At 38.6% G+C, this 26,238-nt stretch overlaps 1 protein-coding gene and 1 non-coding gene across 5 annotated transcripts in view; both read right to left on the bottom strand.

The window, feature by feature from the left end:
- The window catches only part of SMYD3 (SET and MYND domain containing 3), a 770,036-nt gene that overhangs the window by 593,200 nt on the left and 150,598 nt on the right, over nt 1-26,238 (bottom strand). For all 4 annotated transcript variants that reach the window (XM_027976324.3, XM_060396390.1, XM_042257173.2 and 1 more), the window contains one exon: nt 3,627-3,690. In XM_027976324.3, the coding sequence (XP_027832125.2) occupies nt 3,627-3,690 (64 nt within the window). The remainder of the gene's footprint in view (nt 1-3,626; nt 3,691-26,238) is intronic.
- TRNAC-ACA (transfer RNA cysteine (anticodon ACA)) lies at nt 19,676-19,748 on the bottom strand. Its single transcript has one exon. It is a non-coding gene; the product is annotated as a tRNA-Cys (tRNA).

Raw genomic sequence — 26,238 nt, 5'->3', positions numbered from 1 at the left:
CTAATATAGTACTTTTAAAAAGTAGATAAACTGCAGTTTGATGTGGTACCTAGTGCTTATTTTGCTCAGCACTTAATTCAATTAGAAATGTACATATTGTGAATCAAATTAAATCCAACAGAGATGAAGTAATAACTGGTGAACCTGTCTGAAACTGGTTTATTTGCTATCAATTTTTGAGAATTGATACAAATTCTCTACAAATTTTGAGAATTTTTGTAAGAAAACTTAGCTTGCTCTTCCTCTTTGACTCATAACCATTGGTGATATTCTGATTATGCCAATATAGAAATAAAACTGGATCCCATATATAAGCCACAGCCCATCTACTACAATATCTGACACCCCATAACAGAGTCTACACAGAAGAATATAAACATTTCTCACACAGCAGTAAATATGTACATATGTGTATACTATGTATGAAACATATAGTAACAGTTTTCATGTATATCTTCCACTCACAAAACAAACACAAAGAGATTACCTCCGAAAAACAGAAGTAGGAATGGAGGAAGAACACGTTTTACATGGCAACCCACTCCAGTACTCTTACCTGGAGAATCCCATGGAGGGCGGAGCCTGGTAGGCTACAGTCCATGGGGTCGCAAAGAGTCAGACACGACTGAGCGACTTCACTTTCACTTTCAGTCTATAGTGTGCTAACTTTTATAATGCAAATGCATCCCGGTTTCACTTATGTTTAAAAATGAGGTGTGAAAACTGATGCCACTGATATCTTTCTTATGGACTCAGGGAACATTACACCCAGTAACACCTCAGCCTCCTGTAGACAACTCACTGATGCAATGGCCACACACATCAAATGCTAAGCTTGTGAACAAAAGTTATGCCCCCCTCGGGTAAACGTATTATAGATTTTATGTTATGAATTCACATCTTCTCTATCAATTTCCATTCCAAGTACTCTTGTTCATTACAGTTCATAGTTCAGTTGTCAGTTTAATTTTGTGCTCCTTTGAAGGTATCCGCAATAATTACAGTGTTTAATGTTGTACCTTAAGGGTGAGTTTAACAGAGCAGTTTAAATGCATGTGTTCCGGCCATTCTCCGACCCCCACACCACCTTTGTGCACACACTCCATAACCGCCCCCCCCCCGACACACACACACAAGCATATGCACTAACTGTGTTATAGATGGTATCTTTCATCTTACTAGCTATTTTCCTATTGCCTTCTACAGTATCTGACGATGACACTATTATTAATGCTACAGTAAACAGCTAATATATGTGGTAAAAATACACGCACTATAATGAATCAAAATGACAAACCTACCCACCAGACTTCCTCTACTCATTCTAACCAGATAATGGGTTTTGCTTTTTTGTTTCTTGAATGTACTATAAAAGGAGGGAGTAGCACTGGGGAAAACATTCATAAAAACAAGGGGAAATAAAAGCAAATGTTCAGGTCATTGAGAACAGAAAGGAAGCTTAGCGAGAAAATCTGTATCAAGTAACATGATAACTCATTGGTTCTAGATGGAGTCTTCTTAACTTGAAGTTCCCTGAAACGTGTAGCTCAGTTTCACACGAATAAAATATCTAAACCATCACCACGGACAGTCTTTCCAGAATATATCTTGCAGAAAAGGGGTGGATTTGTTTTCATATTTCGCTTTTTGTTGCTATTATTGCTGATGATCTTATACAACTCTGACATCTTTAAAATTCTGATAGAATTTTTGGTTTACAAAATGAGGTATAGCGCATTCAATTGATTTTCATGTTCCTTATTTTTATTAGGAAAATGTTATTTCTAACCTTCTATTTCTTGTATTTTTTTTTGTTTGCATTCCTTGGGGATGTACTCATGAGGATGTACATCCTTATTAAAAATAAAATAAAGGCCAGGAATGAAAAGGAGATTACAATAGAAAATGGAAAGCTAATCAGAATGTTAGAGCAAGAATGAAATTTAGGGTTAGAAGAGACATTAAGAGTTTGGATTCTGACTACCTGGATTCATTTAACAAACTGCAGAGCCTACAAGCTGTAGAATGTTTGGCAGGCTGCTTGCCATTCTTACACCTCCATTTCCTTAATAGTAAAATAAGCATAATAATAATAGTTAGTCCTTTGAAGATTCTTGTTAAGAATAAATTGAATACAATAGGGCATGGCATATAGTAGATGTCTAATACATATGAGCTCTTAGTAGCAGGACAAACAGGAAACTAAGGCCCAGAGAGATTCAGTGCTTCCTCTGAGATAATTTAATTGGACTGATGGCAGAATATTATTAAAATGGGTCCTCTAATTTTTGTATGTTTCGGTTTCTTTTCCATTTAGAACACTCTATCTGTAGTCTGGAGAAATTATTTTTAAAGGAAAAAGTGATATAACAGAAATCCTTCAGATAAGCACAGCCTAGATTTAAAAGAAGGAAAAGAGGAATTTTCACTTGTGTGTGTATACATGTATGGTACACACACATACACACACACACCAAAATAGGAAACAAAATGTAGGGATGGAGGGTAGGTGATAAGTGACACAAACACAAAACCTCCAATTAACACTTTTTATTATGACACAATTCATTAGAGCATAATTAAATTTCTTATTAAATGATTAATCATAAGGTTAGAAGAAAAGGTCATGTTGAATGTTAATTATACATCCTTTAAAGAATTTCAAAGATGTGAACAGCAGTACTCTCATAGACTGTCAGTTGTTGCAAATTAACTCAAACTCTTGAAACACACTAGGCATTATCTTTAAAAATTCAAACTACATATATCCTTTTACTAATCAATATAATGTGGAAAAATTTGTCCTACAATTAATTTGCACAAGTGTGCAAATATGTGCACAAAAGGACGTTTATTGGAGCACTACTGGCAATACCAAGTATTGGGGGAAAAAATCATACATTCACTAGTGGGGAAATTATGATTGTGGTATATTCGTGTAATAGAATAAACAAAATGATGACAAAAGTTGTTCTAGATAGATTATTAAATGAAAAGACAAATCAAAGTATACAAGAATCTGTGCCAGAATAACCTGTATCTGCTTTTTAAAACAAAAGGTAAAGATACATGAATGCGTTTGCACAAAAAAATGCTTCAAAGTTACACAAGAAACTTAACAGCTCTGAGAAATGGGATTGAGGTCAAGAGGACAAGAAGATGGAGAGGAGTAAACATTTAACTTTTCTTCAATGATACATGAGCTTGGCAGATGGCTCAGCTGGTAAAGCACCTTCCTGCCAATGCAGGAGATGCAAGAGACGCAGGTATGATCCCTGCATCAGAGAGATCCAGGGAAGATCCCTGGGTTGGGAGAAAGACATGGCAACCTGCTCCAGTATTCGTGCCTGGAAAATTCCATGGACAGAGGAACCTGGTGGGCTACAGTTCATGGGGTCACAAAGAGTCAGACACATATATATACGCACATATACATGTATATATTTATATACTATATAGAGTTTATATATTATATATATATAATTTTGCCATATACATATATGATTTTTAAGTTGAAAGAAAACAATGTTACAATAAATAAAAGATTATGATGAAACAGATAGTTCAACAGGCATAACGGAGAACAAATTTAAGAGTAGAGAACTTATATACAGCAGAATTCTTACCTGACACTTAGCACTACAGTATTTGGCGATTCGGCATTGAGAGCATCGCATCAGCTTTTCCTTCCTGTTAAAGAATAAAAATAAAGTTAAAAAATAAAGCTCACATTAGGAAACGAATGAGAATCATATATGGCTGAAGAAAGAAAGAAAATGTAAGTCAGCATGCTGACACCAAGATGTTCCACTCACTCCATCTGTATAGTCCATGAGACTTAAATTTCCACAGTGGTGAACAACTTCTTTCAGTGTGAGACTAGTGATTTTTTAAAAATAACTAGCATTCTTTTTTAAAAATTATGGTAAAATATATGTAACATAAAATGTGCCACTTTAACTATTTTGAAGTGCATAGTTTTAGTGGCATTAAGAACATTCATTAAGCGGCATTAAGAACATTCATTAAGCGGCATTAAGAACATTGTTGTGTACAATCCCCACCACTAATGTTCTTTTTAACATAAATTTAATGAAAATACAGAGATTCCCACTTAGGGAAAAAAAAATCACTTTAATAGAGTTTTTAATCTCTGAATAAGGAATTCAGAATCTAGTCTATCAGCTAACTCAAAGTATCCTATGCCTTTCAAATATAAAAACTGTCCAAGTTTAAATTTATCATATAGGTTAATTGTAATATATTCTTTCTAGGAAATGAGTTTTAATTCCATTAAATTCAATTACTACTTTCAACATGCTAAATTGAGATACACCAAAGTTATGTCCCCCTAGCTGCCTGAGGAAGAAAAAAGTCAAAACAAAGAAAAACTTTATTATAAAATGAAACAATAAATCTGATGATGAGACTCATAGTGACAAATGACAGGACTGTGCATGCATGCTAAGTCACTTCAGTCATGTCTGACTCTCCACAACCCTATGGACTGTAGCCAGCCAAGCTCCTCTGCCCATGGGATTCTTTCGGCAAGAATACTGGAATGGGTTGCCATTTCCTTCTCCATAGGATCTTCCCAACCCAGGATCAAACCCCCGCCTCCTGCAGCTCCCGCACTGAAGGCAGATTCTTTACCACTAAGCCACCAGGGAAGCCCACATTATAAAATAAAAGCAATAAATCTGATGATGCAATTCATAGTGATAAATAACAGACAGGATTCTAGATACTTTCAAGGTGGCCAAGAGCATTAAAAGTCAAACTATAATACTAATACCAGTGATGAAACAAGAGCAATCTTTCTGAGCACTTCTGATGTGCCAGCTGTGGTTCAAACTTCTGTATATCTATTGACTCACCTCAGACAATTCTGTAAGTAAACAGTTTTATTGTGCTCATTTAAGAGTTACCTCAATACATTTTCAGGAGATAAGAAGTAGATGACTAAGGAAACAGACCATAAAGTGCAATGCGGTAGGGAGACACTGAAAGGGTAAGAACAAAGACCACAGAGAATCAAAACATGAATATATCAGGTAGCTCATTCACAGGGGAGCAGGAGTGAGATTCGGAGCATATAACATGAGGAGAGGTTAAAGGTCTAAATAAAGCAACGTCAAAACACCTCCTTTCCCCAAGCGTAGAATTATAGCTGTCAGATATCAATATCCCAAACAACAACCTGAATCCAAACAATATGGCCTTAAGGTCCTTGATTTTAATGATCATACTCCACTACCACTATTAGACAAAACTGGATCAAAGCAAAATCCACCCATGGGCAACTGATGAGACAGGCTTCAAATAAAAGAACACACAAATCTGGGATGAGAAGAATATGATGGGCAAATAGTAACATTAATATTAAAATTTAATTAATACTAATAGAAAAAAGCCTGTGTCACTATATCAGCATCAGAAAAAAAAAAAAGACGTTCAAGTTAAAAATATTACTAGAGATGAATAAGTCAATACACAAAGATTAAGAGATTCCAACCACCAGGTATTAGTACCCAGCAAAAAGGGTACCCAGTCTAAAAATATGTAAAGTAGAAGTAATAGATCTAAGATAAAAATGAGGAATACATATTAAATTAATACAAGTAAAGCCTTTAAAATAGTACCTGGAATATATTAAGTACCATAACAGTATATCACCATAATAGTTATCACTATAACAAGTCTTTTTCAGGAAGTCATAGATAAAGCAGATGAAGAAAAAGGAGCTCTACAGTTTATTTGATTTCATGTAATACAGACCCTTGCAGTTTTTATACCCACGTGTATTCACACACTCTCTTCAGGCACTCACTGGCCTTTTACAACATATGCCCACATACTGGGACACAGAGCAAATCTCAAAAATTACAAACAATCACTATTATATATATATATGTATATATGTATATATATATATATAATTTTTCTCCAACAATAAAAGAATTAGATTAGAAATCAGCATCAAAAATCAAGCCAGTAAAATCTCATATTTATGGAAATTTAAAAGCTTACCTCTATATAATTCAATGATCAAAGGAGAATTGTCATGAAAATTAGAAAATAGACTAATTTTAAAAAAACTCAAAATGTAATCTAACTCAAAATATAATACTTAAAGGAAATTTTATAGCTTTAAATGCTTACACTGACTGCAGCGGTATAACTTTTTATTCTCTTTTACGCTCCTCATTAAAAAAAAAAAAAAATGAAGACAGAATAAGTAGGAAATAGGAAACACTAACCATCACTCCCCAACCTGGAAAGGTACAACAAAACCAAAAATATTATCAGAAAAAAAAATACTACAGGCTTCAAGATTTTATTAAATCAGTATATCTGTGGGAGAAAACAAAAGCAACTTCCAATAGGCTTAAAAACAGAAGAGGCTCCAAACTGCCAAAAGATATCCGGCACAAAGTCTGTCAAGCCAACTGGAAAATTGCCACCAAAATTGGGAGAGAATGCTTTCTGGAAGAACACTCCTAAGGATGAGGTCCCTGGGGCGCTTTTGAATCCTGCTTTCCTTAGACCTGGCTACTCAGATATCTCCTGGTTTCCTTTTTTCTTGTCTAAGTTGTACAGAGGTTATTTCTGCTGCCTGCAAATAAATATCCCCAACTATATAAAATGTTTCATCTCAATTTTTAAAAATAACCAGCAGAATCAAAACACCCAGAAGGTCAGTGATGAACCTGGTAGCAGGTATTAAAACCTCACCTTCCCACTCCATAGCTTTCAACTACAGACTTTTATGAATTTTAGCACAGACTTTCAGCAAAATGAATAGCAAGATGATTCAAAGTACTTCGATAATTTATGCATAAAATTTGATATGCATAAAGAAAACTTCTTTAATATGAGTTATTTAAATGTTTGGGGTTATTTTTACACATCATATAACTATATAAATAAACTTAACTTCTCAAGTTTCAAAAAAAAAAAATGTCAACTGAATCCAAGAGAAAAGGTGTCTTTGATTAGAGGAACCACTGAGCCTTTGAAGAGTTACTGCTTTTCTCTGTTGGGTAAGGTTCAGAGTAATAGCATTCTAGTAACTTCCTGATGTTCAAGCTGGTTTTAGAAAAGGCAGAGGAACCAGAGATCAAATTGCCAACATCTGCTGGATCATGGAAAAAGCAAGAGAGTTCAAGAAAAACATCTATTTCTGCTTTATTGACTATGCCAAAGCCTTTGACTGTGTGGATCACAAACTGTGGAAAATTCTGAAACAGATGGGTATACCAGACCACCTGACCTGCCTCTTGAGAAATCTGTATGCAGGTCAGGAAGCAACAGTTAGAACTGGACATGGAACAACAGACTGGTTTCAAATAGGAAAAGGTGTACGTCAAGGCTGTATATTGTCACCCTGCTTATTTAACTTCTGTGCAGAGTACATCATGAGAAACGCTGGACTGGAAGAAACACAAGCTGGAATCAAGATTGCCGGGAGAAATATCAATCACCTCAGATATGCAGATGACACCATCCTTATGGCAGAAAGTGAAGAGGAGCTAAAAGCCTCTTGATGAAAGTGAAAGAGGAGAGCGAAAAAGTTGGCTTAAAGCTCAACATTCAGAAAACGAACATCATGGCATCCGGTCCCATCACTCCATGGGAAATAGATGGGGAAACAGTGGAAATAGTATCAGACTTTATTTTGGGGGGCTCCAAAGTCACTGCAGATGGTGACTGTAGCCATGAAATTAAAAGACGCTTACTCCTTGGAAGAAAAGTTATGACCAACCTAGAGAGCATATTCAGAAGAGAGACATTACTTTGCTGACTAAGGTCCATCTAGTCAAGGCTATGGTTTTCCTGTGGTCATGTATGGATGTGAGAGTTGGACTGTGAAGAAGGCTGAGCTCCGAAGAATTGATGGTTTTGAACTGTGGTGTTGGAGAAGACTCTTGAGAGTCCCCTGGACTGCAAGGAGATCCAACCAGTCCATTCTGAAGGAGATCAGCCCTGGGATTTCTTTGGAAGGAATGATGCTTAAGCTGAAACTCCAGTACTTTGGCCACCTCATGAGAAGAGTTGACTCATTGGAAAAGACTCTGATGCTGGGAGGGATTGGGGGCAGGAGGAGAAGGGGACGACCGAGGATGAGATGGCTGGATGGCATCACTGACTCGATGGACGCGAGTCTGAGTGAACTCCAGGAGTTGGTGATGGACAGGGAGGCCTGGCGTGCTGCGATTCATGGGGTCGCAAAGAGTCAGACACGACTGAGCGACTGCACTGAACTGAAGGTTTCCCTACAGAGAAAACACTTGGGCAGCAGAGGGTGAGGAAAATAAGTATTAGAAACACAGCCACCAGACAGTTCAAGAAAACATTCTCTTTCTCTTAAAAATCAACATATGATTTCTAATTGAAAAACCCGTATTTTTTCTTTAAAAAATCAGAAATGTACAGGTCAAATAAAAAGCAGAATTAATTAGAAGCCCCTAAATAAAAAGGATCACCTATTCTATGCAGTTCCAGAGGCTAAAACAAGAAATACTGAATGGAAGGTAGAGACAGGCAGATTTTGTCTAAAGGTAAAGATCTTTGGGGCAACAGCTCAAAATTCAAAAGAAATGCCCCGAGACGGTGGAGTTCTCAGTCTTTTGACATAAGGAGAATCTGGTACATACATTTACAGACATGATGTAAAGGAAATGCCAGCACTGCAAAGGAACATGAGTTAAGTTTCCTTCTAATTCCAAATTAATTGGTTCTCTTCCTCTTGTATAACCAACAAATATAGAATAAATTTGAAGACAAAATTTGGGCATATTGTAAGGCCAAATATGATAATCTTAGAGGAGTAGAAAAGAGAGGAAAACAGCTTTCACGGACTATACAAACATTCTGTTTGCAAACTGATTATCTCAAGAGTGCATCCAGAACTAGAATTTCTGAATAAAAAAGAATCTAAAGAAATACGTTAGGAATGTATCAGTAACAGCAAAGTGATTAATTTTTATCTATTCTTCCCCTCAGGAGACAAATAGTAGTATGCTACCTCTAAACTAGACAAGATATATTATTATATACTAAAATAAATGGAAGTTTTAGATCCCACTACAAAAAACTGAAAAAGGGATCCCTTATCACTTGTTCATATAAACTCAGATATGTTATTGAACACAAAGTCAACTCAGAGAAACTTCTCAGCTTGCTCAGTGCCCCAGAGAAAGTGATTCATGGAGCATAAGTGAAGTCCTCTCTTCCAAGTAAAAGTTGGCTCATAATTAGTTTTTCCAATAGCCTATGCAACTGAAGTATGGAAAAGAAATAAAAGTAAGGCAAAATTAATTGTTCTTCTAGTATACAAGTTAAAAATTTATACTGTCGACTCCTAAACAATGCAGGACATAGGGGTGTTGGCCCTGCATGTAGGCAAAAATCTGTTTGTAACTTTATAGTGTGGCCCATGTATCCAAGGTTCTGTATCAATGATTCAACCAAACTCAGACAATGTAACACTGTAGATTATATTTTGTGAAGGGGAAAAAAAAAAAAAAAAAACAACTCTGCATATGAACGGACCTGTACAGTTTAAACCTGCATTATTCAAGGGTCAGCTGTATGTGGATACTGAGGAAACTGGTGTCTCTAAGAAATAAAAGAAATACATTGGAAGACAGAGATTGACAAATACACACTACTATATAAAAAGTAGATAACTAATAAGGATCTGAATTAAATTCACCCATTCTCATCCATTTTAGTTCATTGACTCCTAAGATATTGATGTTTACTCTTGCCATCTCCTGTGTGGCCATGTCCAATTTACCTTGATTCATGGACCTAACATTCCAGGTTCCTACACAATAGTGTTCTTTACAGCATTGGATTTTACTTTCATCACCAGACACATCCGCAACTAAGCCTCATTTCTGCTCTGGCCGAGCCATTTCGTTATTTCCAGAGTTACTAGTAATTGTCCTCCATTCTTCCCCAGTAGCATACTGGACACCGTCCAGTGTGGGGGGCTCATCTTTTTGTGTCATATCTTTTTGCCTTTTTACATAGTTAATGGGGTTTTTGCAGCAGGAATACTAGAGTGGTTTGCCATTCTTTCCTCCAGTGGACCACGTTTTCTCCTAACTGTCCACTATGACCTGTCCATCTTGGGTGGCCCTACAGGGCATGGCTCATAGCTTCACTGAGTTATGCAAGCTCATCATCATGACAAGGCAGTGATCCATGAAGGGTGAACTTAATTCAGATAACCATTGTATCTACTACTGCGGTCAAGAATCACATAGAATAAATGGACTAGCCCTCATAATCAACAATACAAAATCAAGAATACGATTTGCAATTTTTTAAGGAATCTCCACACTGTTCTCCATAGTGGCTGTACTAGTTTGCATTCCCACCAACAGTGTAGGAGGGTTCCCTTTTCTCCACACCCTCTCCAGCATTTATTGCTTGCAGATTTTTGGATCGCAGCCATTCTGACTGGTGTGAAGTGGTACCTCATTGTGGTTTTGATTTGCATTTCTCTAATAATGAGTGATGTTGAGCATCTTTTCATGTGTTTGTTAGCCATCCGTATGTCTTCTTTGGAGAAATGTCTATTTAGTTCTTTGGCCCATTTTTTGATTGGGTCGTTTATTTTTCTGGAGTTGAGCTGCAGAAGTTGCTTGTATATTTTTGAGATTAGTTGTTTGTCAGTTGCTTCATTTGCTATTATTTTCTCCCATTCAGAAGGCTGTCTTTTCACCTTGCTTATATTTTCCTTTGTTGTGCAGAAGCTTTTAATTTTAATTAGATCCCATTTGTTTATTTTTGCTTTTATTTCCAGCATTCTGGGAGGTGGATCATAGAGGATCCTGCTCTGATTTATGTCTGAGAGTGTTTTGCCTATGTTCTCCTCTAGGAGTTTTATAGTTTCTGATCTTACATTTAGATCTTTAATCCATTTTATTTTTGTGTGCGGTGTTAGAAAGTGATCTAGTTTCATTCTTTTACAAGTGGTTGACCAGTTTTCCCAGCACCACTTGTTAAAGAGATTGTCTTTACTCCATTGTATATTCTTGCCTCCTTTGTCAAAGATAAGGTGTCCATATGTGTGTGGATTTATCTCTGGGCTTTCTATTTTGTTCCATTGATCTATATGTCTGTCTTTGTGCCAGTACCATACTGTCTTGATGACTGCGGCTTTGTAGTAGAGCCTGAAGTCAGGCAAGTTGATTCCTCCAGTTCCATTCTTCTTTCTCAAGATTGCTTTGGCTATTCGAGGTTTTTTGTATTTCCATACAAATCTTGAAATTATTTGTTCTAGTTCTGTGAAAAATGTGGCTGGTAGCTTGATAGGGATTGCGTTGAATTTGTAAATTGCTTTGGGTAGTATACTCATTTTCACTATATTGATTCTTCCGATCCATGAACATGGTATATTTCTCCATCTATTAGTGTCCTCTTTGATTTCTTTCATCAGTGTTTTATAGTTTTCTATGTATAGGTCTTTAGTTTCTTTAGGTAGATATATTCCTAAGTATTTTATTCTTTTCTTTGCAATGGTGAATGGAATTGTTTCCTTAACTTCTTTTTCTACTTTCTCATTATTCGTGTATAGGAATGCAAGGGATTTCTGTGTGTTGATTTTATATCCTGCAACTTTACTATATTCATTGATTAGCTCTAGTAATTGCAATCCCACTGCTGGGCATACACACCGAGGAAACCAGAATTGAAAGAGACACATGTACCCCAATGTTCATCGCAGCACTGTTTATAATAGCCAGGACATGGAAACAACCTAGATGTCCATCAGCAGATGAATGGATAAGAAAGCTGTGGTACATATACACAATGGAGTATTACTCAGCCGTTAAAAAGAATTCATTTGAATCAGTTCTGATGAGATGGATGAAACTGGAGCCGATTATACAGAGTGAAGTAAGCCAGAAAGAAAAACACCAATACAGTATACTAACACATATATATGGAATTTAGGAAGATGGCAATGACGACCCTGTATGCAAGACAGGGAAAGAGACACAGATGTGTATAATGGACTTTTGGACTCAGAGGGAGAGGGAGAGGGTGGGATGATTTGGGAGAATGACATTCCAACATGTATACTATCATGTGAATTGAATCGCCAGTCTATGTCTGACGCAGGATGCAGCATGCTTGGGGCTGGTGCATGGGGATGACCCAGAAAGATGTTATGGGGAGGGGAGGTGGGAGGGGGGTTCATGTTTGGGAATGCATGTAAGAATTAAAGATTTTAAAATTTAAAAAATAAAAAACTAAAAATAAATTAAAAATTAAAAAAAATGTTAAAGTAAATTTAAAAAAAAAAGAAGAAGAAACAATAGTAGAAAATGCTTAAAGAAGTCAATAGAACTTTTCTTAAACAAATTTTGAATAAATGAAAAGACATACCTCAAAAAAAAAAAAAAAGAATACGAAATGCAGTACTTGGATGCAACCCCCCAAGAAAATAAAAAACTGGATGATCTCGGTTCATTTCCAAGTCAAACCATTCAACATCACAATAAACCAAGTCTATGCCTCAACGACTGATGGCGAAGAAGCTAAAGTTGATCAGTTCTATGAAGACATAGAAGACATCCTAGAATTAACACCAAAAAATGATGTCCTTTTCATCATAGGTGATTAGAATGCAAAAGCAGGAAATCAAGAGATACCTGGAGTAACAGGCAAGTTTGGCCTTGGAGTACAAAATGAAGCAGGGCAAAGGCCAAGAAAATTCTGTGAAGAGTCATAACAAAACCCTTTTTCAACAACACAAGAGACAGTTCTACACATGGACATCACCAACGGGTCAATAAAAAAACCACATGGATTATATATTTTTGCAGTTGAAGATGGAGAAGCACTACTCAGTCAGCAAAAACAAGACCTGGAGCTGACTGTGGTCAGTTTCCAGCTAAAGAATTCAGGCTTAAACTAAAGAAAACAGGGAAAACAACTAGGCCAGTCAGGTATGACATAAATAAAATCCCCAATGATTATACAGTGGAGGTGATGAATAGATTCAAGGGATTAGATCTGATAAAAGAGTGCCTGAAGAACTATAGAGAGAGGTTTGTAATATTATACAGGAGGCACTGACCAAAACCCTCTCAAAGAAAAAGCAATGCAAGAAGGCAAAGCGATTGTCTGAGGAGGCTTTACAAATAGCTGAGGAAAGAAGAGAAGTGAAAAGCAAGGGACAAAGGGAAAGATATACGCAACCGAATATAGACAGAGTTTCAGAGAATAGCAAGTAGAGCCAAGAAGGCCTTCTTCAATGAACAATGCAAAGAAATGGAAGAAAGCAACAGAAGGGGAAAGATTAGAGATTTCTTCAAGAAAAGTGGAGATATCAAAGGAACATGTTATACAAAGATGGGCACAATAAAGGACAAAATAGTAAAGAACTAATAGAAGCAGAATAGATCAAGAAGAGACGGCAAGAATACACAGAAGAAATGTACAAAAAAGATATTAATGACCCAGTTTGGTCACTTACCTAGAGCCAGATATGCTGGAGTGTGAACTCAAGTGGGCCTTAGGCAGCACTGCTGCCAATAAAGCTAGCGGAGGTGATCAAATTCCAGCACAGCTATTTAAAATCCTAAACGATGATGCTATAAAAGTGGGCTTCCCTGTGGGCTCAGATGGTACAGTCTGCCTGCAATGCAGGAGATCTGGGTTCAATCACTAGGCTGAGAAGACGCCCTGGAAGAGGGCATGGCAACCTACTCTAGTATTCTTGCCTGGAGAATCACCAGGGACAGAGGTTGGGCTACAATCCAACTTAGACACTGAGTCACTAAGCATGGCATTTAAAAGGTCACCAAATTTGAAAAACCCAGCAGTGGCCACAGGACTGGAAGCCGTCAACCTTCATCCCAATTTCCAAGAAGGGAAGAACTGAAGAATGAACAAACTAATGAAAAATTGCACTCACTTCTCACGCTAGAAAGGTTATGCTTTCAACCGTTCAACAGTACTTGAAACAAGAACTTCCAGATGTACAAGCTAGGTCTACAAAGAGCAGAGGAACCAGAGATCAAACTGCCAACAATTGTTGGATCATAGAGAAAGCAAATGAATTCCAGAAAAATATTCTACTTCTGTTTCATTGACTATGCTAAAGCCTTTGACTGTGCTAATTTCAATTCAGTCACTCAGTCATCCCGTGGACTGCAGAATGCCAGGCCTCCCTGTCCATCAACAACTCCCGGAGTTTACTCAAACTCATATTCATTGAGTCGGCGATTCCATCCAACCATCTCGTCCTCTGTCATCCCCCTCTTCTCCTGCCTTCAATCTTTTCCAGCATCAGTTCAGTTCAGTTCAGTTCAGTCGCTCAGTCGTGTCCGACTCTTTGCGACCCCATGAATCGCAGCACGCCAGGCCTCCCTGTCCATCACCAACTCCCGGAGTTCACTCAGACTCACGTCCATCGAGTCAGTGATGCCATCCAGCCATCTCATCCTTTGTCGTCCCCTTCTCCCCCTGCCTCCAATCCCTCCTAGCATCAAAGTCTTTTCCAGTGAGTCAACTCTTCGCATGAGGTGGCCAAAGTTCCGGAGTTTCAGCTTAAGCATCATTCCTTCCAAAGAAATCCCAGGGCTGATCTTCTTCAGAATGGACTGGTTGGATCTCCTTGCAGTCCAGGGGACTCTCAAGAGTCTTCTCCAACACCACAGTTCAAAACCATCAATTCTTCGGCGCTCAGCTTTCTTTACAGTCCAACTCTCACATCCATACATGACCACAGGAAAAACCATAGCCTTGACTAGATGGACCTTAGTCGGCAAAGTAATCTCTCTGCTTTTGAATATGCTATCTATGTTGGTCAAAACTTTTCTTCCAAGGAGTAAGCGTCTTTTAATTTCATGGCTACAGTCACCATCTGCAGTGATTTTGAAGCCCCCAAAAAATAAAGTCTGACCATGTTTCCACTGTTTCCCCATCTATTTCCATGAAGCGATGGGACCGGATGCCATGATCTTTGTTTTCTGGATGTTGAGCTTTAAGCCAACTTTTTCACTCTCCTCTTTCACTTTCATCAAGAGGCTTTTGAGTTCCCCTTCACTTTCTGCCATAAGGATGGTGTCATCTGCATATCTGAGGTGATTGATATTTCTCCCGGCAATCTTGATTCCAGCTGTGTTTCTTTCAGTCCAGCATTTCTCATGAGGTCTTCTCAAATGAGTCAATTCTTCTCAACAGGTGGCCAAAGTATGGAGTTTCAGCTTCAACATCAGTCCTTCCAATGAATACTCAGGACTGATTTCCTTTAGGAAAAAGGTGGACTGTTTGGATCTCCTTTCTGTCCAAGGGACTCTCAAGACTCTTCTCCAACACCACAGTTCAAAAGCATCAATTCTTTGGTGCTCAGCTTTCTTTATAGTCCAACTCTCACATTCATACATGAATGGGAAAAACCATAGCTTGGACTAGAGGGACCTTTGTTGGAAAAGTAATGTCTCTGCTTTTCAATATGCTGTCTAGGTTGGTCATAACTTTCTTCCAAGGAACAAGCATCTTCTAATTTCATGGCTGCAGTCACCATCTGCAGTGATTTTGGAGCCCAAGAAAACAAAGTCTCTCACTGTTTCCACTGTTTCCCCATCTATTTGCCAGGAAGTGATAGGACCAGACGCCATGATCTTAGTTTTCTGAATGTTGAGATTTAAGCCAACTTTTTCATTCTCCTCTTTCACTTTCATCAAGAGGCTCTTTAGTTCTTTGCTTTCTGCTGTAAGTGTGGTATCCTTTGCGTATCTGACATTATTGATACTTCTCCCAGCAATGTTGATTCCAGCTTTTTCTTCATCCAGCACAGCATCTCTAATGATGTACTCTGCATATAAGTTAAATAAGCAGGGTGACAATATACAGCCCTGATGTACTCCTTTCCTGACTTGGAACCAGTCTGTTGTTCCATATCCAGTTCTAACTGTTGCTTCCTGACCTGCATAAAGACTTATCAGGAGGCAGGTAAGGTAGCAAGGTATTCTCATCTCTTTAAGAATTTTCCATAGCTTGTTGTGATCCACACAGTCAAAGGCTTTGGCATAGTCAATAAAGCAGAAGTAGATGTTTTTCTGGAACTCTTGCTTTTATGATGATCCAGCAGATGTTGACAATTTGATCTCTGGTTCCTCTGCCTTTTCTAAATCCAGCTTGAACATCTAGAATTTCGCAGTTCACATATTGCTGAAGCTTGGCGTGGAGAATTTTGAGCATTACTTTGCTAGTGTGTGAGACTAGTGCAACTGTATGATAGTTTGAGCATTCTTTGGCATTGCCCTTCTTTAGGACTGGAATGAAAACTGACCTTTTCCAGTCCTGTGGCCACTGCTGAGTTTTCCAAATTTGCTGGCATATTGAGTGCACCACTTTCATGGCCTCATCTTTTAGGATTTGAAATAGCTCAACGGGGATTCCATCACCTCCACTAGCCTTGTTCATAGTGAAGCTTCCTAAAGCCCACTTGACTTCACATTCCAGGATGTCTGGCTCTAGGTGACTGATCACACCATCGTGAGATTCTCTGGGCTGAGAAGATCTTTTCTGTATAGTTCTTCTATGTATTCATGCCACCTCTTCTTAACATCTTCTGCTTCTGTTAGGTGCATACCAGTTCTGTCCTTTATTGTGCCCATCTTTGCATGAAAAGTTCCCTTGGTATCTCTAATTTTCTTGAAGTGATCTCTAGTCTTTCCCATTCTGTTGTCTTCCTCTATTTCTTTGTACTGATCACTGAGGAAGGCTTTCTTATCCCTCCTTGCTATTCTTTGGAACTCTGCATTCAAATGGGTATTCTTTCCTTTTCTCCAATGCCTTTTGCTTCTCTTCTTTTCTTAGCTACTTGTAAGCCCTCCTCGGACAACCATTTTGCCTTTTTGCATTTCTTCTTCTTGGGGATGGTCTTGATCACTGCCTCCTGTAAAATGTCACGAACTTAAGTCCATAGTTCTTCAGGCACTCTGTCTATCAGACCTAAGCCCTTGAATCTATTTGTCACTTCCACTGTATAATAGTAAGGGATTTGATTTAGGTCATACCTGAATGGTCTAGGGGTTTCCCCTACTTTTCAATTTGTCTGAATTTGGCAACAAGGAGTTCATGATCTGAGCCATGGTCAGCTCCCAGTCTTGTGTTTGCTGACTGTATAGAGCTTCTCCATCTTTGGCTGCAAAGAATATAATCAGTTTGATTTCACTATTGACCATCTGGTGGTGTCCATGTGTAGAGTCTTCTCTTGTGTCGTTGGAAGAGGATGTTTGTTATGACCAGTGCGTTCTTTTGGCAAAACTCTACTAGTCTTTGCCCTGTTTCTTCTGTACTCCAAGGCCAAATTTGCCTGTTACTCCAGGTATTTCTTCACTTCCTATTTTTGCATTCCACTCCCCTATACTGAAAAGGACATCTTTTTTGTGTGCTACATCTAGAAGGCCTTGTAGGTCTTCACAGAATCATTCAACTTTAGCTTCGTCAGCATTACTGGTTGGGGCATAGACTTGGATAACCGTAATGTTGAATGGTTTGCCTGGGAAACGAACAGAGATCATTCTGTCATTTTTGAGATTGCATCCAAGAGCCTCTTCATGAAAGTGAAAGAGGAGAAAGAAAAAGTTGGCTTAAAAGTTAACATTCAGAAAATTAAGATCATGGTATCTGGTCCCATCACTTCATGGGAAATAGATGGGGAAACAGTGGCTGACTTTATTTTTCTGGGCTCCAAAATCACCGCAGATGGTGACTGCAGCCATGAAATTAAAAGACGCTTACTCCTTGGCAGGAGAGTTATGACCAATAGACAGCATATAAAAAGCAGAGACATTACTTTGCCAACAAAGGTCCATCTAGTCAAGGCTATGGTTTTTCCAGTGGTCACGTATGGATGTGACAGTTGGACTATAAAGAAAATTGAGCACCGAATAATTAATGCTTTTGAACTGTGGTGTTGGAGAAGACTCTTGAGAGTCCCTTGGACTACAAGGAGATCCAACAAGTCCATCCTAAAGGAGATCAGTCCTGGGTGTTCCTTGGTAGGACTGATTTTGAAGCTGAAACTCCAATACTTTGGCTACCTGATGTGAAGAGCTGACTCATTTGAAAAGACCCTGATTCTGGGAAAGATTGAGGGCAGGAGGAGAAGGGGACAACAGAGGATGAGATGGTTGGATGGCATCACCAACTCGAAGCACATGGGTGTGGGTGGACTCTGGGAGTTGGTGATGGACAGGGAGGCCTGGCATGCTGTGGTTCATGGGGTCTCAAAGAGTCAGATACAACTGAGCAACTGAACTGAACTGAACTGCATTTGAGACTGTTTTGTTGCCTGTGATGGCTACTCCATTTCACCTAATGAATTCTCGCCCACAGCAGTAGATAATGGTCATCTGAATTATATTCACACATTCCAGTCCATTTTAGTTTGCTGATTCCTAAAATGTCGATGTTCACTCTTGCCATCTCCTGTTTGACCACTTCCTATTTGCCTTGATTCATGGACCTGACATTTCAGGTTCCTATAAAATATTGTTCTTTATAGCATCAGATTTAACTTCCATCACCAGTCACATCCACAACTGGGTGTTGTGTTTGCTTTGGCTCTGTCTCTTCATTCTTTCTGAAGTTATTTCTCCACTGATCTCCATTAGCATATTGGGCACCTACCGACCTGGAGAGTTCATCATTCAGTGTCCTATCTTTTTCCCTTTTCATACTATTCATGGGGACTCAAGCCAAGAATACTAAAGTGGTTTGCTATTCCCTTCTCCAGTGGACCACGCAGAGATCATAACAAACTGTGGAAAACTCTTAAAGAGGTGAGAATACCGGACCATCTTACCTGTCTCCTCAGAAACCTGTAGGCAGGTTAAGAATCAACAGTTAGAACCAGACATGGAACAATGGACTGGTTCAAAATTGAGAAACATTCGAACCCACTAAGGTGGCAGAGGAATAGGACGGGAGACCACTTTCTCACCCACAAATTCATTAAAGAACATTTGAACACTGAGTAAATTCCACAAAACAACTTCTGAATGCTGGCAGAGGACATCAGACATGCAGGAAAGCAGCCCATTGTCTTCGTGAGATGTTTTATTAATGGTGCTATATAGATGGGGAAGTCTAGAGGCTACTGTAAAAATAAGACTGAAAACTAGAAGCAGGAGGCTAAGTCCAAATCTTGAGAACACCAGAGAACTCGTAACTCCAAGGAACATTAATCGACCGGAGCTCATCCAACACCTCCATACCTACACTGAAACCAAGCACCACCCAAAGGTCAACAAGTTCCAGAGCAAGACATACCACGCAAATTCTCCAGCAAGACAGCAACATAGCCCTGACCTTCAATATACAGGCCACCCAAAGTCACTCCAAACCCACTGACATCTCATAACTCATTACTGGACACCTCATTGCACTCCAGAGAGAAGAAATCCAGCTCCACCCACCAGAACACCGACACAAGCTTCCGTAACCAGGAGACCTTGATAAGCCACCCGTACAACCCCACCCACAGTGAGGAAGAAGTGAACTGAAGTGAAGTCACTCAGTCATGTCTGACTCTTTGCGACCCCATGGACTGTGGCCTGCCAGGCTCCTCCGTCCATGGAATTTTCCAGGCAAGAATACTGGAATGGGTTGCCATTTCCTTCTCCAGGGAATCTTCCCAAACCAGGGATTGAACCCAGGTCTCCTGCATTGTAGGCAGATGCTTTTACCATCTGAGCCACCAGGGAAGTCCCAGCGAGGAAACTCCACAATAAAGAGAACTCCACAAACTGCCAGAATACAGAAAGGCCACCCCAAACACAGCAATATAAACAAGATGAAGAGACAGACGAATACCCAGCAGGTAAAGGAACAGGAGAAATGCTCACCAAACTAAACAAAAGAGGAAGAGATAGGGAATCTACCTCATAAAGAATTCTGAATAATGATAGTGAAAATGATCCAAAATCTTGAAAACAAAATGGAATCACAGATAAATAGCCTGGAGACAAGGTTTGAGAAGATGTAGGAAAGGTTTAACAAGGACATAGAAGAAATAAAAAAGAGTCAATCAATTAATGAATAATGCAATAAATGATATCAAAAACACTCTGGAGGGAACCAACAGTAGAATAACAGAGGCAGAAGATACGATAAATGAGATAGAAGATAGAATGGTAGAAATAAATGAATCAGAGAGGAAAAAAGAAAAATAAATTAAAAGAAATGAGGACAATCGCAGAGACCTCTGGGACAATGTTAAACGCCCCAACATTCGAATCATAGGAGTCCCAGAAGAAGAAGACAAAAAGAAAGACCATGAGAAAATACTTGAGATAATAGCCGAAAACTTCCCTAAAATGGGGAAGGAAATAATCACCCAAGTCCAAGAAACCCAGAGAGTCCCAAAGAGGATCAACCCAAGGTGAAACACCCCAAGACACATATTAATCAAATTAACAAAGATCAAACACAAAGAACAAATATTAAAAGCAGCAAGGGAAAAACAGCAAATAACACACAAGGGGATTCCCATAAAGATAACAGCTGATAGAAACTCTTTAGGCCAGGAGGGAATGGCAGGACATACTTAAGAGTGATGAAAGAAAATAACCTTCATCCCAGATTACTGTACCCAGCAAGGATCTCATTCAAATATGAAGGAGAAATCAAAAGCTTTCCAGACAAGCAAAAGCTGAGAGAATTCAGCACCACCAAACCAGCACTCCAACAAATGCTAAATGATCTTCTCTAGACAGGAAACACAAAAAGAGTGTATAAACTCGAACCCAAAACAATAAAGTAAATGGCAATGGGATCATACTTACCAATAATTACCTTAAACATAAATGGGTTGAAAGCCCCAACCAAAAGACAAAGACTGGCTGAATGGATACAAAAACAAGACCCCTATAATTGTTGTCTACAAGAGACCCACCTCAAAACAAGGGACACATACAGACTGAAAGTGAAGGGCTGGAAAAAGATACTCCATGCAAAGAGAGACCAAAAGAAAGCAGGAGTAGCAATACTCATATCATATCAGATAAAATAGACTGTAAAACAAAGGCTGTGAAAAGAGACAAAGAAGGCCACTACATAATGATCAAAGGATCAATCCAAGAAGAAGATATAACAATTATAAATATATATGCACCCAATATAGGAACACCACAATACGTAAGACAAATGTTAACAAGTATGAAAGGGAAAATTAACAATAAATAATAGTGGGAGACTTTAATACCCCACACAGACCTATGGATAGATCAACTAAAAAGAAAATTAACAAGGAAACACAAACTTTAAATGATACAATAGACCAGTTAGATGTAATTGATATGTATAGGACATTTCACCCCAAAACAATGAATTTCACCTTTTTCTCAAGCACACAAGGAACCTTCTCCAGGACAGATCACATCCTGGGCCATAAATATAGCCTTGGTAAATTCAAAAAAAACTGAAATCATTCCAAGCATCTTTTCTGACCACAATGCAGTAAGATTAGATCTCAATTACAGGAGAAAAACTATCAAAAATTCCAACATATGGAGCCTGAACAACACGCTGCTGAGTAGCCAACATATCACAGAAGAAATCAAAAAAGAAATCAAAATATGCATAGAAATGAATGAAAATGAAAACACAACAACCCAAAACCTGTGGGACACTGTAAAAGCAGTGCTAAGGGGAAGGTTCATAGCAATACAGGCATACCTCAAGAAACAAGAAAAAAGTCAAATAAATAACCTAACTCTACACCTAAAGCAACTAAAAAAGGAAGAAATAAAGAACCTCAGGGTTAGTAGAAGGAAAGAAATCTTAAAAATTTGGGCAGAAATAAATGCAAAAGAAACAAAAGAGACCTTAGCAAAAATCAACAAAGCCAAAAGCTGGTTCTTGGAAAAGATAAATACAATTGACAAACCATTAGCCAGACTCATCAAGAAACAAAGGGAGAAAAATCAAATCAATAAAACTAGAAATGAAAATGGAGAGATCACAACAGACAACACAGAAATACAAAGGATCATAAGAGACTACTATCAGCAATTATATGCCAATAAAATGGACAACTTGGAAGAAGTGGACAAATTCTTAGAAAAGCAAAACTTTCCAAAACTGAAGCAGGAAGAAAGAGAAAATCTTAACAGACCCATCACAAGCACGGAAATTGAAACTATAATAAGAAATCTTCCAGCAAACGAAAGCCCGGGTCCAGACAGCTTCCAGCTGGATTCTATCAAAAATTTAGAGAAGAGCTAACATCAAACTCTTCCAGAAAATTGCAGAGGAAGGTAAACTTCCAAACTCATTCTATGAGGCCACCATCACCCTAATACCAAAACCTGACAAAGACGCCACACACAAAAAAAAAACTACAGGCCAATATCACTGATGAACATAGATGCAAAAACTCTTAACAAAATTCTAGCAATCAGAATCCAACAACACATTAAAAAGATCATACATCATGACCAAATGGGCTTTATCCCAGGGATGCAAGAATTCTTCAATATCCGCAAATCAATCAATGTAATACACCACATTAACAAATTGAAAAATAAAAGCCATATGATTATCTCAATAGATGCAGAGAAAGCCCTTGATAAAATTCAACATCGATTTATGATAAAAACTCTCCAGAAAGCAGGAATAGAAGGAACATGCTGCTGCTGCTGCTAAGTCACTTCAGTCGTGTCCAACTCTGTGCGACCCAATAGACGGCAGCCCACCAGGCTCCCCTGTCCCTGGGATTCTCAAGGCAAGAACACTGGAGTGGGTTGCCATTTCCTTCTCCAATGCATGACAGTGAAAAGTGAAAGTGAAGTCGCTCAGTTGTGTCTGACTCTTAGTGACCCCATGGACTGTAGCCCACCAGGCTCCTCCATCCATGGGATTTTCCAGGCAAGAGTACAGGAGTGGGGTGCCATTGCCTTCTCCAGAAGGAACATACCTCAACATAATAAAAGCTATATATGACAAACCCACAGCAAACATTATCCTCAATGGTGAAAAATTGAAAGCATTTCCCCTAAAGTCAGGAACAAGACAAGGGTGCCCACTTTCACCACTACTATTCAACATAGTTTTGGAAGTTTTGGCCACAGCAAGCAGAGCAGAAAAAGGAATAAAAGGAATCCAAATTGGAAAAAAAGTAAAACTCTCATTGTTTGCAGCTGACATGATCCTCTACATAGAAAACCCTAAAGACTCCACCAGAAAATTACTAGAGCTCATCAATGAATATAGTAAAGTTGCAGGATATAAAATCAACACACAGAAATCCCTTGCATTCCTATACACTAATAATGAGAAAACAGAAAGAGAAATTAAGGAAACAATTCCATTCACCATTGCAAAGAAAAGAATAAAATACTTAGGAATATATCTACCTAAAGAAACAAAAGACCTATACATAGAAAACTATAAAACACTGGTAAAAGAAATCAAAGAGGACACTAATAGATGGAGAAATATATTATGTTCATGGATTGGAAGAATCAATTTAGTGAAAATGAGTAATCTACCCAAAGCAATCTATAGATTCAATGCAATCCCTATCAAGCTACCAACGGTATTTTTCACAGAGCTAGAACAAATAATTTCACAATTTGTATGGAAATACAAAAAACCTCGAATGGCCAAAGCAATCTTGAGAAAGAAGAATGGAACTGGAGGAATCAACTTGCCTGACTTCAGGGTCCACTACAAAGCCACAGTCATCAAGACAGTATGGTACTGGCACAAAGACAGAAATATAGATCAATGGAACAAAATAGAAAGCCCAGAGATAAATCCATGCACCTATGGACACCTTATCTTTGACAAAGGGAGGCAAGAATATACAATGGAGAAAAGACAATCTCTTTAACAAGTGGTGCTGGGAAAACTGGTCAACCACTTGTAAAAGAATGAAACTAGATCACTTTCTAACACCATACACAAAAATAAACTCAAAATGGATTAAAGATCTAAACATAAGACCAGAAACTATAAAACTCCTAGAGGAGAACATAGGCAAAACACTCTCCAACATAAACCAGAGCAGGATCCTCTAGGACCCACCTCCCAGAATATTGGAAATAAAAGCAAAAATAAACACATGGGACCTAATTAAACTTAAAAGCTTCTGCACAACAAAGGAAACGCTAAGCCAGGTCAAAAGACAGCCTTCAGAATGGGAGAAAATAATGGCAAATGAAGCAACTGACAAACAACTAATCTCAAAAATACACAAGCAAGTCATGCAGCTCAATTCCAGAAAAACAAACGACCCAATCAAAAAATGGGCCAAAGAACTAAACAGACATTTCTCCAAAGAAGACATACAGATGGCTAACAAACACATGAAAAGATGTTCAACATCACTCATTATCAGAGAAATGCAAATCAAATCCACAGTGAGGTACCATTACACACCAGTCAGAATGGCTGCGATCCAAAAGTCTACAAGCAATAAATGCTGGAGAGGGTGTGGAGAAAAGGGAACCCTCTTACACTGTTGGTGGGAATGCAAACTAGTACAGCCACTATGGAAAACAGTGTGGAGATTCTTTAAAAAACTGGAAATAGAACTGCCTTATGACCCAGCAATCCCACTGCTGGGCATACACACCGAGGAAACCAGAAATGAAAGAGACACGTGTACCCTAATGTTCATCACAGCAATGTTTATAATAGGCAGAACATGGAAGCAACCTAGATATCCATCAGCAGATGAATGGATAAGAAAGCTGTGGTACATATACACAATGGAATATTACTCAGCCATTAAAAAGAATACATCTGAATCAGTTCTAATAAGGTGGATGAAACTGGAGCCGATTATACAGAGTGAAGCAAGCCAGAAAGAAAAACACCAATACAGTATACTAACGCATATATATGGAATTTAGAAAGATGATAACAATAACGCTGTATGCGAGACAGCAAAAGAGACACAGATGTAGAGAACAGTCTTTTGGACTCTGTGGGAGAGGGCGAGGGTGGGATGATTTGGGAGAATGGCATTGAAACATGTATAATATCATATGTGAAACGAATCGCCAGTCCAGGTTCAATGCATGATACAGGATGCTTGGGGCTGGTGCACTGGGATGACCCAGAGGGATGGTAAGGGGAGGGAGATGGGATGGGGGTTCAAGATGGGGAACACGTGTACACCCGTGGCACATTCATGTTGATGTATGGTAAAACCAATACAATATTGTAAAGTAATTAACCTCCAATTAAAATAAATAAATTTTTAAAAAATGAGAAAGGAGTATAGTACATCAAGGCTGTATATTGCCATACTGCTTATTTAACTTCTATGCAGAGTACATCATGTGAAATGCCAAGCTGGATGTGTTACAAGTTGGAATCAAGATTGCCAGGAGAAATTTCAACAACCTCAGATATGCAGATGATAACCACTCTAATGGCAGAAAGCAAAGAGGAACTAATGAACCTCTTGATGAGAGTGAAGAGAGGAGAGTGAAAAAGCCATCTTAAAACTCAAAATTAAAAAAACTAAGATCATGGCATTCAGCCCCATCACTTCATGGCAAGTGGAGGGGAAAAAGTGGAAGCAGTGATTTTTTTTTTTCGTGGGATCTAAAATCATTGCAGATGGTGACTGCAGCCATGAAATTAGAAGACAACTGTTTCTTGGAAGGAAAGTTATGAAAAACCTAGACAGTTTATTAAACATAAAAGACATCACTTTGCCAGCAAAGGTCCATATAGTGAAGGCTGTGGTCTTTCCAGTAGTCATGTACAGGTGTGAGAACTGGGCACCAAAGAATTGATGCTTTCAAACTGTTGTGCTTGAGAAGACTCTTGAGAGTCCCTTGGACACCAAGGAGATCAAACTAGGCAATCCTATAGGAAATCAACCCTGAATATTCTATGGAAGGACTGACGCTGAAGCTCCAACACTTTGGGCACCTGATGGGAAGAGCCAACTCATTGGAAAAGACCCTGACCCTGGGAAAGACTGAAAGCAGAAGGAAAAGAGGGTGACAGATGATGAGTTAGTTGGATGGCATCAGTGATTCAAAGGACATGACCTTGGGCAAATTTCTGGAGATGGTGAGGGACAAGGAGGTCTGGCATGCTGCAGTCCATAGGGTCACAAAGAGTTGGATATGACTTGGCGACTGAAAAACTACAACAAATAAGGACCTACTGTATAGCACTGGGAACTCTACTCAATACTCTGTAATAGTCTATATGGGAAGAGCATCTAAA

This window comes from Ovis aries, chromosome 12, assembly GCF_016772045.2.
Source record: "Ovis aries strain OAR_USU_Benz2616 breed Rambouillet chromosome 12, ARS-UI_Ramb_v3.0, whole genome shotgun sequence".
NCBI lineage: Eukaryota > Metazoa > Chordata > Mammalia > Artiodactyla > Bovidae > Ovis > Ovis aries.
The sequence above is the reverse complement of the archived record's forward strand: the minus strand, read 5'-3'. Positions and strand labels throughout refer to the sequence as shown.